Source organism: Staurois parvus, unplaced genomic scaffold (assembly GCF_062004578.1).
Source record: "Staurois parvus isolate SC_StPar_1 unplaced genomic scaffold, SC_StPar_1.0 ptg000599l, whole genome shotgun sequence".
NCBI lineage: Eukaryota > Metazoa > Chordata > Amphibia > Anura > Ranidae > Staurois > Staurois parvus.
In genome coordinates this window covers 826084-840007 of record NW_028318395.1, presented here as the reverse complement: position 1 = coordinate 840007, position 13924 = coordinate 826084, and the positions used below count along the sequence as shown (strand labels likewise).

Here is a 13924-nt window from a genome sequence, read left to right as displayed (position 1 = left end):
TGTTTTTTTAGGATTATAATGCCCAACATTCCCATTTCCTATAGATTTTGTAAGATTCTCATTTTGGACATTTGGGGAACACTGCCACCCCACTTTATGCGGCTATCCGTGGATCAGTTCATGGGTTGTCACCTCCAGGCATCTTTTCCATCTACTACCCTCCACACTTATGGCCAAGCCTGACGAGATTAATTTGTGGGACCCAACTGAGTCTTCCCTCTAATTGAGTGGGCTCAGTGGAATTCACAGTTGTAAGTCAGCTCTGTATTTGTATATTCTCTAGTCTTATACTACATGTTATAAGGTATATATGTTATGGTTTTGTATTTTGTTTTAGGTAGCCATATTGATTGCACCCCTTGAAACCCTGAAGAAGCTAAAATACAAAACGTGTTGGGATTCTGCACCCCCTTCCTGATACTTATATATACCATGCTGTTCACTGGTGCCATGAAGGTCTCCTGCAGATCTGCCAGTTTATCTGCTTGCCCCATATGGGATGTATGAGCAAGCAGATATACTGACAGGAAGAATCGATGAACTACCATGGCGCTCCCCAGTCGGGACTTGTATTTCATTCATTCTCAGAACTCTGTGTTTTAAACAAGTGACAGCCAGTACAGGGAACTTCTCACTGTACTGCTGTCACAGGGATGGGGGGGGAATCGGGCCATGGCTGCAGCATTGGGAACATGTTACATGTTACACCCAAAGGTGAACTTATCCTTTAAACAGTAATATCATCATTACATCTAACAGTACATCCAATGAACAGCTACTGTAGCAGCTAACAGTTACCTAATTAAACACTTTGATTAGTACAGGAGCTCACCCCAGGCAGTCCGTGAACAAGCCCACACCCCTGAATCTACAAAGTACATTACATATGCTGTCATTCAGGCTTTCACTTGCATAATCTGTCTATTAGAAAAGTCATCATAAGACAAAACTCATACAATGTTCCAGCAGTCTGAAAAAGTGCAATTAATTTATCTTCATAGATTTCTTGAGGGAGCTGGTTGATAAATATTTCTGTCCCAAGTGGAGGAACTTCTTCTGACCATTAACCTGTGCAAGATTAATATTACATCTTTTCATACAATCCAGAAGGGAAGCTTTATTGTCTTTATTCAAAGAATTAATCCAAGCATCACTCTCAACGTTCATCACGTTATTGTCCATCATTAAAGAATGATTTGTTCTCTCCATGGGATCAGAGGCTGAACTGAACTGTTTTCCATGCTCTGACCGGGAGAAGCAGACAAAACCACTGTCTCCTCCTTGGGTCTTAATTTTTATAAGAAAAAGTTGTTATTTTAACATAAGATAAACATAATATAAGAAAGCACCACATATGTATCCCTCCTGCAATAGCTGTCATTAAATGTAGGGAATCCCTTTATTTTAAAACAAGGTCAGGCAGCCATAAAGTGAAAGGCAGAGGCTTTAAATGTGAACGTAATTGTTTTTTTTTTTTACAGAATTTTATATTTACACATTTTATTTTTTAGATTATTCTTTTTTAAATGTATTTATTTAATTTTAAAGCCATCCATGCCCTGCCAAAACAAACACAGGTAGATATGGTAATACAAACTTAGTACTACCTAGGAAATAGTAAATCTTAGGCCTAAATCCACCTGATTCTATGCAAAAATGACAAAAATAGGTTCTCTGCAAGAAAAGGCCACCAGCACAGACACTGACCTCGCAGAGGTGATGGCAACAAAGAGTTCTCTGATGTAAAGGAGCTTTTCGATTTGTCCTCATCTGCATCCCTGAGCTCTTCAGACAATGTGCAGGGTATTGATAGCATAATGGAAAAGATGGACACTAAAGTTTCAAAGGAGTTGAATGTCTAACATGAAGTAATAATTAACAGATACAAGTTAAAAGGCAGATCAATTAAGAGATTTGTCTAACTGAAGCCATCAAACAAAGTATCCAGTGTTTAATTAATAAAGAATTTTGTACAGTGGATCAGTAAAAATCCAAATGTGGATGATTTAATGGCAACCATTCAAAAATACAATCAAGGGCTGCTGAGGTGGCAACTGCTAAAAATCAGCAATATGGAAAAGCCAGATAAATACAATGAGACTGCTCATAGTCCATTGCCTTGCAGCAAAAGAAAAAAGTGACACTGGACTGAGGGGGGTGATGGCTACAAGGAATACTAAATGTCTTTAGGTGTGCATTCACACCTGTCAATGCACCAACACTCAGATTAGATGCTATAACCTTAGCAGGGGTTCCCATCCCTGCTGGTGCTTCCACTAGGCAAATTAGGCAGCTGCCTAGGGCACACTGCCACCTAGTGGCCCCTGGCCTTAGCACAGGCTGGCACTCTCTCTGTGTGGCCTACAGACCTCTTTTATGAATTCTTCATTTCTCTGCAGAGTCCCCCTCTCCTCATACACAGGGAATGATGATATCTTTACTATGCACAATTGTATCATAGCCTGTCCACACACATGCCCATTTAGTACATATACAGTGTATATATATATAACATGACAATATGACAGTATTTCATGTAACAGTGAAGTGCCAGCTCCCGCTAGGATGGGAAGTGATGACATTAGCCCAGGACACAGGCGGTCAGCAGTCTCTGATAGGAGGATCGGTTCGTACATCTCCAGTACACACACTGGCACACACAATCCTCCAGCTGTAACAGGGAGCCAGCTAGTGACTGGATGGGGTGGGCATGTCCAGCGCTGGCTCCACCTTCTTCTACACAGCTGGAGCCAATCAATAGTTGTGTGCTCTGGTTCGAGGGTTAACCCTATGTGAGTAGGCTGATTGGGGCCCGACGTGTATGAAAGGGAATCAGTGTGCTGGAAGGCTGCCTGTCCTCACTGAGCGCCACAGCCTGGAATCGGCACCCTGGAAGGAGCCATCAGAGGTGAACCGAGGTTAGGAGGATATCGGGTCATGAAGATGACAGGAGGAGGAGGGGGGAAAACAGTGCTCAGGGTGAGGGGAGCAGATGCTGATTGATCTTGTGGGACACCACCACATCATGAATGATCCTTCAGCTGAGGGGAAAGGTGACAGAGGGGGAGGAAGAAAGGAGAGAGGAAGCCTACCTGTGTTCCTCTCAGACTCAGTCGCCTATTGCAAACCAGCTGGTGATTAATATATATTTTGTCATTAATATTGGTGCTGGTGGCATCTTATTGCACATATTTTTGCAAATTAAAATACATTTAGCAGTTTCATGTTTTGTTGATTTTATATTTTCTACTGTTTTAAAAAATGTTTATTTTAATAGTGTAGCACCGGCCCTGGCTCCTACAATTAGCTACTGGGGGTAGCTTCATTGAAAGCAAATGGCCTGATGGCCGACAGCTTGTGGCTTCTGCTGTTGCAATCCCGACCTTTAAAAAAATACCTGGAACACTAGTTACCATGTCCAGACAGGAATGTAACAGGTTTAAACCTTCACAGAGCCACTATGTTCCTTTGTTTCTGATTCCAACATTGAAAGATTTAGCTTAACAATCAAATAATCAAATTGTAATTGTAAATTAAGCAATAACTATTGTTTTAATGAAAGAAATAAAAACCTGCAATAAAATATTAACAGGGAAAAATACAAAACAGACAGTAAACTTTAGTGAAATAAACAAGATTAAAAGTGAAAGGTACTGACCAGTCTGCCTGGTCTTTGGTTCCAGAGTCCAATTGATTTGCAAATTAATTCCAATTTGATGTATCAGAGTCAGTCGCTCTCAGAAATGTGACTATTGTAAATACTTACCTGAGCCCCATCACAATCCAGCAATGTGCAGGAGAACCTCGGGTTTCTGAGGGCTCTCCCTGCTCATTGGCTGAGACAGCAGTGGGAGCCAATGGCTGGAAGCCAATGGCTCCCACTGCTCTCAATCACAGCCAGTGAGCCAAGACAGAGGGGGCGGGGCCTATCCATGGGTCCGTGTGAAAGGACACGCAGAGTAGCGGCTCAGGAGCAAGCCTGGTTGGGTGCCCTTATAGCAAGCTACTTGCTTTAAAGGCACTCGGCAGAAGGGAGGGTCCAGGAGCACGGGCGGAAGACCCAAGAAAAGGAAGATTGGGACTGCTCTGTGTAAAACCACTGCACAGAGCAGGTAAGCATAGTTTGTTGTTTTTAATTGCACTTTAATGTTCATTCAGATGAACATGTGCCGTTCATTTCATTCTGAATTGAAATTCGGACAAAATTTTCATTAATCAGAGATTCAGATGTATCGGAATGTTCGAATTGTAACGAATTTAAATAAATCTGAAATAACGTAATAAAATTTCATCCAAAATAGCAAATGATCCGAATTTAAATTGAATTAGAAAACGAAATTGAATTTGAAAACAAATTTGAAATATAAACATACTGCTGACTATTGCTCATTTCCTTCAAAGACTGTATGTATTAGTGTTACTATAGCTGTCTTCCAAAATTTGAAAAGAATAGAATAAAACAGAATAGAATAGAAAAGAATAGAGTAACACAGAATAGAATAGAAAATACAAAAATAGAATAGAATTGAATAGAAAAGATTATATTAGAATAGATATAGCTGTCATCTAAAATTGAAATTTCGAAAAGAATAGCATAAAACAGGATAGAATAGAAAAGAATAGAGTAAAGCAGAATAGAATAGAACAGCATAGAACATAAAAGAATAGAGTAAAACAGAATAGAATAGAAAAGAATAGATATAACTGTCATCGGAAAATCTAATTTTGAAAATAGAGTAAAACAGGATAGAATAGAAAAGAATAGAATAAAGAAGAACAGAATAGAAAATACAAGAATGGTATAGAATTTAATAGAAAAGAATAGAATAGGATATAGCCATCTTCCGAAATCCACATTTCGAAAAGAATAGAATAAAACAAGATAGAATAGAAAAGAATAGTGTAAAACAAAATAGAAAACAGAAAAATATAATAGAATTGAATAAAAACGAATAGAATAGATATAGCCGTCATCCAAAATTATAATTTTGAAAAGAATAGAATAAAACAGGATAGAATAGAAAAGAATAGAGTAACGCAGAATAGAATAGAACAGTATAGAACATAAAAGAACAGCATAAAACGGAATAGAATTGAAAATACAAGAATAGAATTGAATAGAAAAGAATATAATAGAACAGGATATAGCTGTCTTCCGAAATTCTAATTTTGAAAAGAATAGAATAAAACAGGATAGAATAGAAAAGAATAAAGCATAATAGAATAGAACCGAATAGAACATAAAAGAATAGAGTAAAACAGAATACAATAGAAAATACAAGAATAGAATAGAATTGAATAGAAAAGAGTAGAATAGATAAAGCCGTCTTCTGAAATTCAAATTTCAAAAAGAATAGAATAGAATAAAACAGAATAGAATAGAAAATAATAGAGTAAAGCAGAATAGAACAGAATATAACATAAAAGAATAGCGTAAAACAGAACAGAATAGAAAATACAAGAATAGAATAGAATTGAATAGAAAAGAATAGAATAGATATACCTGTCTTCTGAAAATCAAATTTTGAAAAGAATAGAATAGAATAAAACAGGATAGAATAGAAAAAAACAGAGTAAAGCAGAATAGAATAGAACAGAATACAACATAACAGAATAGCGTAAAATAGAATAGAATAGAAAATACAAGAATAGAAAAGAATAGAATAGATATATCTGTCTTCTGAAAATCTAATTTTGAAAAGAATAGAATAAAACAGGATAGAATAGAAAAGAATAGAGTAAAGCAGAATAGAACATAAAAGAATAGAGTAAAACAGAATAGAATAGAAAATGCAAGAATAGAAAAGCATTTAATAGAAAAGAACAGAATAGATATAGCCGTCTTCTGAATTTTAAATTTGGAAAATAATAGAATAAAACAGAATAGAATAGAAAAGAATAGAGTAAAGCAGAATAGAATAGAACATAAAAGAATAGAGTAAAACAAAATAGAATAGTAAATACAAGAATAGAATTGAATAGAAAAGAATAGATATAGCCGTCTTCTGAAAATCTAATTTTCAAAAGGATAGAATAGAATAAAACAGGATAGAATAGAAAAGAAAAGAATAGAGTAAAGCAGAAGAGAATAGAACAGAATAGAACATAAAAGAATAGAGTAGAATGGAATAGAAAATAATAGAATAGAACAAAAGAGAAAGAAATAGAATAGATTAGAATAAAATTGAAGCCATATAGCCATCTTCCGAAATTGGAGCAGAATAAAACCAGCTTTATTTCACAATGAATTCAGATTGCTTCGATATTTCCGATTCGAATACTTTGAATCCATTGGAGAAATTCGATACCGATCGAAAACGAATAAAAAACCAAAATGTAACAAAATGACTGTAGTAAGTTTCGGAATGGATGGGATTTCTTCGTTGGGCACGTCTACTGAGGCTTTTCCGGATCTAAGGCAGGAATCCCAGCTCCAGCCAGTGCTGGTGGAAGAATGAGGAGAGCAGATGAGTGCAGTGCAGCATGCAGCCCCATGGCCCTCCTGATCCCAGAGGAAGCTCAGGCCGAATGGGAAGCTCCCTATGTGCCTCCAGTCCAGGAGCTGTCAATCTGTGCTGCTCCCTCCCCATCTGAGGCCATGCATGCAAATGTTTCCATGTTCTTCCCAGTAACAATGTGCTCATCACTCTCCTCCCACTGAAATAATGCATCACTCTGGGTGTTTCCACTGGTGATTTTTATGTAACAAAATGCAGAAATGTGACATTTCAGGAACACGGTTGCATTGCCTTTTTTTCTCCCTATGAAATGTGTTCGGTAAACAGTGACAGGCGGCGGAGGCACTGCAATGTGCAATCATTGGTGCACAGCTCCACCGCATCCTGAACGCACCCCCACGTCCTGCACCCCGAGCCCCCCAACCTCGGGGAGGGCCAAGGTGTGATGGCTGAGGGAGCCGCAGCAGGTAGGTGAGGGGCTGCCTGACGTGCCCTCATTCAGACACCAGTGGGCTGCTGTTGCTGGGAGAGACTGTGCTGCTGCGACAGGGGAGGATGAAGCGAGCAGCCCAAGGAAGCGCACAGCGCATGCGCCGTCCGAGCCACTGACTATATTCTCAGGCTAGGTACCTAAGGAAAAAAAAAATCAGCATTTTTATATAAAGAAGAAGCTGCACTGCAAAAATACCCTGCTCAGGATTGTGGAGCAACAACAGGTAGGAGCATTTACTCTTCCCTTTCTGGGTGAGCTGGGGAATGGCATGTTTATGGTGGCTGGGCGACCACATCGTTATTGGGCATCATGAGAGCTGCTGTTTGTGCTGATAGAGAGCACAATAGGAGCATACATGGAGCAAGCTCCCAAATATGACTGGGCTCTGCCTGGGGGAAGGGAGCTGCATTCCTCCCATCATGGAAAACCTAACAAAGGGACCTCTCCTACCAGCAGCTCCAACCAACAACCACATACATACATATGTGTCTTCTTCCATCAATGTGCTGCCCATACATGTACAGCTGTGCAGGATGGATGGATGGATGGATGGCCATGGAGACATAGGGATGTGTGTGTGTAGAGAGAGAGCTATGGAGGCTGATCAATCATATAGATAAAAACTGATCACTTAAATAGATAGAGGCTAATCATTTATATAGATCAAGGCATGATCATTCATATATAAATAAATGCTGATCAATTGTATATATAAAGACTGGTCATTTATATAGCTAAAGGCTGATTATATATATATATATATATATATATATATACACACAATCATTTATGTATATCAAGGCTGATCATTTATGTAGCTAGAGGCTGATCTGATCATTGATATATATAAAGACTGATTGTGTGTGTGTGTACAATACACATATATATATATATATTGATCATGTATGTATTTAAAGACTGATCATTGCTATAAATAAAGGCTGATGACTCATTACAGCTAATAAATACAAGATAAGCCAAAATCCAAAGCCAGAAAGGCAGGTTTCCTTGCCCTCTGGAATCAAAGGGGAGCAGAGAAATAGTTGCAATGATTCACATAAATAATGGAGCCTGTTCTATTATACGGCTAGCTGTGCAAGAGCCATTCAGCTCCAATAGGTTATCCCTTATTCTTTCATAGAAATACTGGGGGTGTTGCAACAATACATGAAGCAAAATAGGATTTTACCACCCCCCTGTTTCCCCCATAATATGTTGACATTAATATAGGATAAAAAGAGATCCTATAGTGAGAGCTGCTATCAAATGTGGGGTGTATTTTTACTAGTGATACAAAGCAATTAAAAAACTGGTTGGGGGGAGGGGGGTGGATGATGATTCCCACAGTCCATATTCATCTCAAGAAAGATGGACGAAATTGTCATTCTTGTGTAATGGCCATAGCCTTAGCCTGTCTATGTAGTGTATGTATCTGTGTGATTTATATGGGTGTGTATCTGCTACAAAATGGTAGATCTTAGGGTATTCTCTCTCTATCTATATATCTATCTATGTGTCTATCTATCTATCTATCTATCTATCTATCTATCTATCTATCATGAACCCAGATGCAAGTATATATCACTATAAATCAGAACACACTACCACCCTTTGTTCCTCGTGGTATAAGCTGTAATAATACAAAGTTTAAAAACAAATGCTAGTACTAGAATGTGACTGCTTTTCTGTACTCCATAAATTAACATTCTTATGTTAGCACCTTCTCACATCATTACTTGCTAGCCTAAAACTGATAGCTTATGTTTTTTTTTTTTCTTCAGATCTCTTGACAGCATGACACATCAGGAGGAGGAAAAAGCAGAATGTGTGCCTAGACACCAGCTCAGTTAGTTTTGTGGATTACATTTGCAGTAAAATGTATGGATCTATCCTGTGCTTGCCCTTGTATATAGACCATGAGACTTGACTGAAGCAATAAATATATCCTCCATCTATGGCGAACGATAGCCATGCAGCTGACAACATTCTGCAAAATGTGTCTCCTTTAACAGCGTTTTTAAAGTTGACATCATTGGGCTTTATTATAGGAGTCAGTGTGGTGGGTAACCTTCTTATCTCAATCTTGCTTGTCAAAGATAAGACCTTACACAGAGCTCCCTACTACTTCCTGTTGGATTTGTGTTGCTCAGACATCCTGAGATCTGCTATTTGTTTTCCATTTGTATTCACTTCCGTGAAGAATGGCTCTACTTGGACTTATGGGGCTCTTACTTGCAAAGTGATTGCCTTTCTTGGGGTGTTGTCTTGTTTTCACACTGCATTCATGCTATTCTGTATAAGTGTCACCAGATACTTAGCTATAGCCCACCATCGGTTTTACACAAAGAGGTTGACATTTTGGACTTGTCTGGCAGTGATTTGCATGGTGTGGACCTTATCGGTAGCTATGGCCTTTCCACCAGTCCTAGATGTTGGCACCTATTCCTTCATTAGAGAGGAAGACCAATGCACATTTCAGCATCGTTCCTTCAGGGCTAATGATTCCTTGGGATTTATGTTACTTCTTGCTCTCATTCTTCTAGCCACACAGCTTGTCTACCTCAAGCTGATCTTTTTTGTTCATGATCGAAGGAAAATGAAGCCAGTCCAGTTTGTAGCAGCCGTAAGCCAGAACTGGACTTTTCATGGTCCTGGAGCCAGCGGTCAGGCAGCCGCCAACTGGCTTGCGGGCTTTGGAAGGGGTCCCACACCACCCACTTTACTTGGAATAAGGCAAAATGCAAACACCACGGGCAGGAGAAGGCTACTGGTTTTAGATGAATTCAAAATGGAAAAAAGAATCAGTAGAATGTTCTATATTATGACATTCCTTTTCCTGACCTTATGGGGGCCCTATTTGGTAGCCTGTTACTGGAGAGTGTTTGCAAGAGGTCCTGTGGTACCAGGAGGATTTCTAACAGCAGCTGTCTGGATGAGTTTTGCCCAAGCTGGAATCAATCCTTTTGTCTGCATTTTCTCAAACAGGGAGCTGAGGCGCTGTTTCAGCACAACCCTTCTTTACTGCAGAAAATCCAGGTTACCAAGGGAACCTTACTGTGTTATATGAGGGAGCATCTGCAAAATCTTTTAGCCTTGTGAAACACTATCCTTCTCTGCTAAGCAATTGTGGCCTGTAGCCATGTCTTGAGAAGAAGATCAAGAATGGAGCGTAAGCAGCATTGTGCACACTTTGCAATAGCGCACCTGTAATCCTATTTTATTCTAAAGTGTTCCTGCTGGCCACCAGGGAAGGTTTGTAATTGAAAACAAAAGGACTGAACCACGGTTTTCTTGTGTTCCTGTGGTTGAAAGCTAGATCTTACAAAAAAAAAAAAAATGACAGGTGCTAGGAGCCACTGCTGAATGCTGTGTATATCACCACATATTAACAAGAACACCCAGAAAAAGGTTAGCATTGGACATCTTAATAAATTGAATTGAGGTAAATATGTTAATAAACATGCTTTTAAGAGTTGGAAGACTCTTTGATATTTAATACAGTTTGGGGTTTCTTTTGCAATGATTAACAAGTGGGAATTAAAATGTACTGTAACTGATAAAGGATGTGCCATGCATTTCTGGATTGTCGTACTGAGGGATTTCCTTACCTTGTAAGTCAGTACTGGGGAGCATTCCAAAGCAGTATTTTTGGTTAAAATTATATTCTACTTTTTCAAGTATTCTTTCTATAAAAAGGAGGTTTTCTTTAACAGTGTAAAGAGCATTTCAATGTATTCTGTGTTTTTGTTTTATTTTTTCCTTTGCTCTCTTTATTTTTTTTTACTTTGTTTTTGGTTTTATTTGGCAAATACGGATTGAATTCTTGTTAAAAAAAAAAAAAAAAAAAAGAAAACCTAGCTGTCGATCTGTTTGGCAACGTAAATCTGATTTCCAGTATGAACAGATCTACTTATGGAGCACTCATATTAATACTGAATAAATACATGTTGCCTTAAAGGGTTATCTAGTATCTTCCATTTTGTTTAATTTTGAAACCAATTCAGTTGGTAACTCGAGTCTGTCATATGGGAGTGCATGAAAGAACGATGCAAGCCCCTCTTTCTTTTAACTCCTATTGTTCCCAAAATCAGTATGCACATCACCTAGCTGAGATCAGCTTGCCAGATCCAGATGTGCTGCCCATTCTGCTTCACCTTAAGAGACACAGGCAGTGGAGTATGTTTATATTTTAATTGAGCTGTCTTGAAGAGACTGAAGCCTTGGTATGATATTTTGCACAGTTTGGGAAGCATTTATTCTACTGAAGGCACAGTCTTCTTTATACTTTCTGCACATTTTTGGTGTATTGGTTGTTTAAATTATTTCCTTTCTTTTTTCTTCTTGTAAAAACATATAATTTTTAGCATTCTAGAATAACATTATAGTCTGTGAGTCTTTCATTCTTTAAGATACAGATGTGTGTGGAATTGAAATATAAAGTTGCATTTGCCAAACTTTTCCTGTGTAGCTTGTTAATTTTTTCTGGAATAAAATTTTACATTTTTCCAGTTCGGCAACTAACCTTATTTTGTAGTGATCTGGAGTGAACTAGTGAGAGTGTGGATATTGAATTTTCTTTTTCGTAATTATTGCATTCAGAAATGATAAACATATGATTGATGGACGTTGCAATACGTTTGTTATATTTACAATTTACAGCCCTTTTTCTTTACACTGACCAATATTTCATTCTGGCATGATACATATTGGGTATTAAAGCAGGTTGTGTTTTCCAGTTTTGCTTTTATTACAGAGAAAAGGAATGAAAAGGGTGCCAAGGGATATACCATAATGTATTTGTTAGTAGGTCACCTGTACCAACCTAAATGTAGGTTATTGTCATATTTTATCTTAATACATTTCATGCTATATATCATACCATTTACAAAGTATGAAATAATGATGGCTACATTTTACATACCTTAGATAAATAAATAGACACACCTATGGACATGTCTGTGAATGCTTGACCAAGTCTGAAATAGTTACATAATCACAGATAGTGGGCCTCCTTGTTCAAAAGTGTCTTGAAGAAGTGTCTTTCTTACCCCAGTGCAACCAATCACATTAATTGAAGACTATTTTATTCATTAGTCATTTGAAAATGAGAGCAAGAATCTGATTACTGCTTAGAACAGACAGTTCTTCTCTAAAATGTGATTTATTTTTTTAGTGTCAAATGAAACTGATTTAATTCTTTCATAGAGTATATACCATGTTTTATAGGCCAAGGCTGAAAGTTAAACACTGAAGGCCTCTTATCTAGATGTATGATTCTATTTTTTTATTTTACAATTTCATACCATTATTGTATATTTATGCAGTAGAATGTTGCTTTTGCTTCAAAGATTTTTGTGTTTCTTCCTTAATGAGAAATGAAGGTTGCACTGAGCATTACTGTGGGCCAGGGGAATGGTCACTGTGATAAGTATTCACAAAGACAAATCTCATGCCAGCCAGGCTTTCTTAATAAGGCAGTGTAGAGATGCACTATAACCCAGAGCAGCCAGTTGGCTCTTACCATAATCAGAACAATGAAAGATGGTTTCTGAAAGGTTGCTATTGGTTACTGTACTTTGCGCATTGCTCTTTGTTTATACAATAACATTCAGTGATATGTGTTTTACCAATGTGTTTAATATTTATATAGTTAGGTAGTTTATATCATTTATTTGTTCTTTTGGTATAAATGCCTTTTTTGGTATGGAGTCAATCCTGGCAGCAACAGGTCTTTATTGATCTTACCATCAGAAAGACAGGAAACATGATACAAACCTATTTAGCAGTTAAATCAGATAACTATGATGCAGACAAGCTCTTGATGGCCCATATCATCCTAGAGCCCCATGTAGCTGCCAACTTCCTTCCTGGATTGTGCATGTGCACCTAATAGCCTATGAATGTAACAGTTGTCCCCTGATATGTCATTACATTGGGTGTGCCTTCTACCTGGCAAGTTTTACATTTTCAGAGCTGTAAAAATAGAGAGGAATGCAATGTAAATGGTTGTGGGTGCAGATATAGAAGAGTTTTGCAATTGAAGCAGGAGGGAATCCCCAGAGCAAAGTCAAACCATAGGAGGACTTCAGTTACTTTATTTGCTCAAAAAATGTGCATTTGCAGAGATAGGCAGGTACCCCGTTTTTTAGGATAATGACAGTGACCAGTGGTTGCTGCAACTGCTTATAAGGACGTTTTCTTTAAGAAAGGACCATAGCCCGTAATGTACCCACAACAAATGAGTGCAGTAGAGATTATGCTACAATGAGCTTCGTGAACAGAAGTATAAAAGGGATACATTTTTTGTCTACCAGTTAATCAGGTGCACCTTTTTATTCTTGAATGGAGAGTATGATTTGATGGCTTTGGCAATACAAAACACAAGATCACCCCAGTTTTGGATAGAGAATGGAAGGGTTAAAACCCTGTAAGATTATTTATTTATTTGTTTTTGCTGTCTTTGTACCAATAGAGAAATCTCCCTTGACTTCCTGTCACAGGAATGCAACAGGAAGTAAAAGAAAATGTGAGAGGAATGCCCCTCTTAGACAGTTGTCATCTGACTATGTGTAGGTCTCCATTGGAAGATTCACCCAGATTTTTTGTTCCAGTGTCAACTATTTAGATTTCCCATCACTTTCTGTCTCAGTAACAATGGCCACCAGGACAAATAGAGGTTATTTCCTCTTTTGGGACACAAACATCAATAAAAACTTCACCGGGATTATAATCATTATTTATATGGCTATGACTACGGATTTGTAGCTGAAATATCTGTAAACCACCTTCATTAATAAATTCATTTCCCTATGGATAACGAGTTGCCGGCTATACATTTTGACTTCATAATCCTTACCTACTCCATTAAAATAAAACAGCTTTGCCCGTGTGTAAAATGTTAGTTTAATTTAAGGTATTACTAAAGGCAATGTGTTATTTTTGAATGGAATGGAGTGGTAAGGGGTTAAAAACA

At 37.9% G+C, this 13924-nt stretch overlaps 1 protein-coding gene across 1 annotated transcript; it reads left to right on the top strand.

Moving 5' to 3' along the window:
- The first annotated feature begins 6690 nt into the window (after nt 1-6690).
- GPR85 (G protein-coupled receptor 85) lies at nt 6691-11462 on the top strand. The gene is made up of 2 exons (XM_089692663.1): nt 6691-7174; nt 8733-11462. The coding sequence occupies exon 2, from the start codon at nt 8906-8908 to the stop codon at nt 10016-10018; it is 1113 nt and encodes a 370-aa protein (XP_089548789.1). The 5' UTR covers nt 6691-7174; nt 8733-8905; the 3' UTR covers nt 10019-11462.
- The last annotated feature ends 2462 nt before the right edge of the window (nt 11463-13924 follow it).

Coding starts and splice junctions, on each gene's coding strand:
- GPR85 (XM_089692663.1), top strand. CDS start 8,906: ATGGCGAACGATAGCCATGCAGCTGACAACATTCTGCAAAATGTGTCT.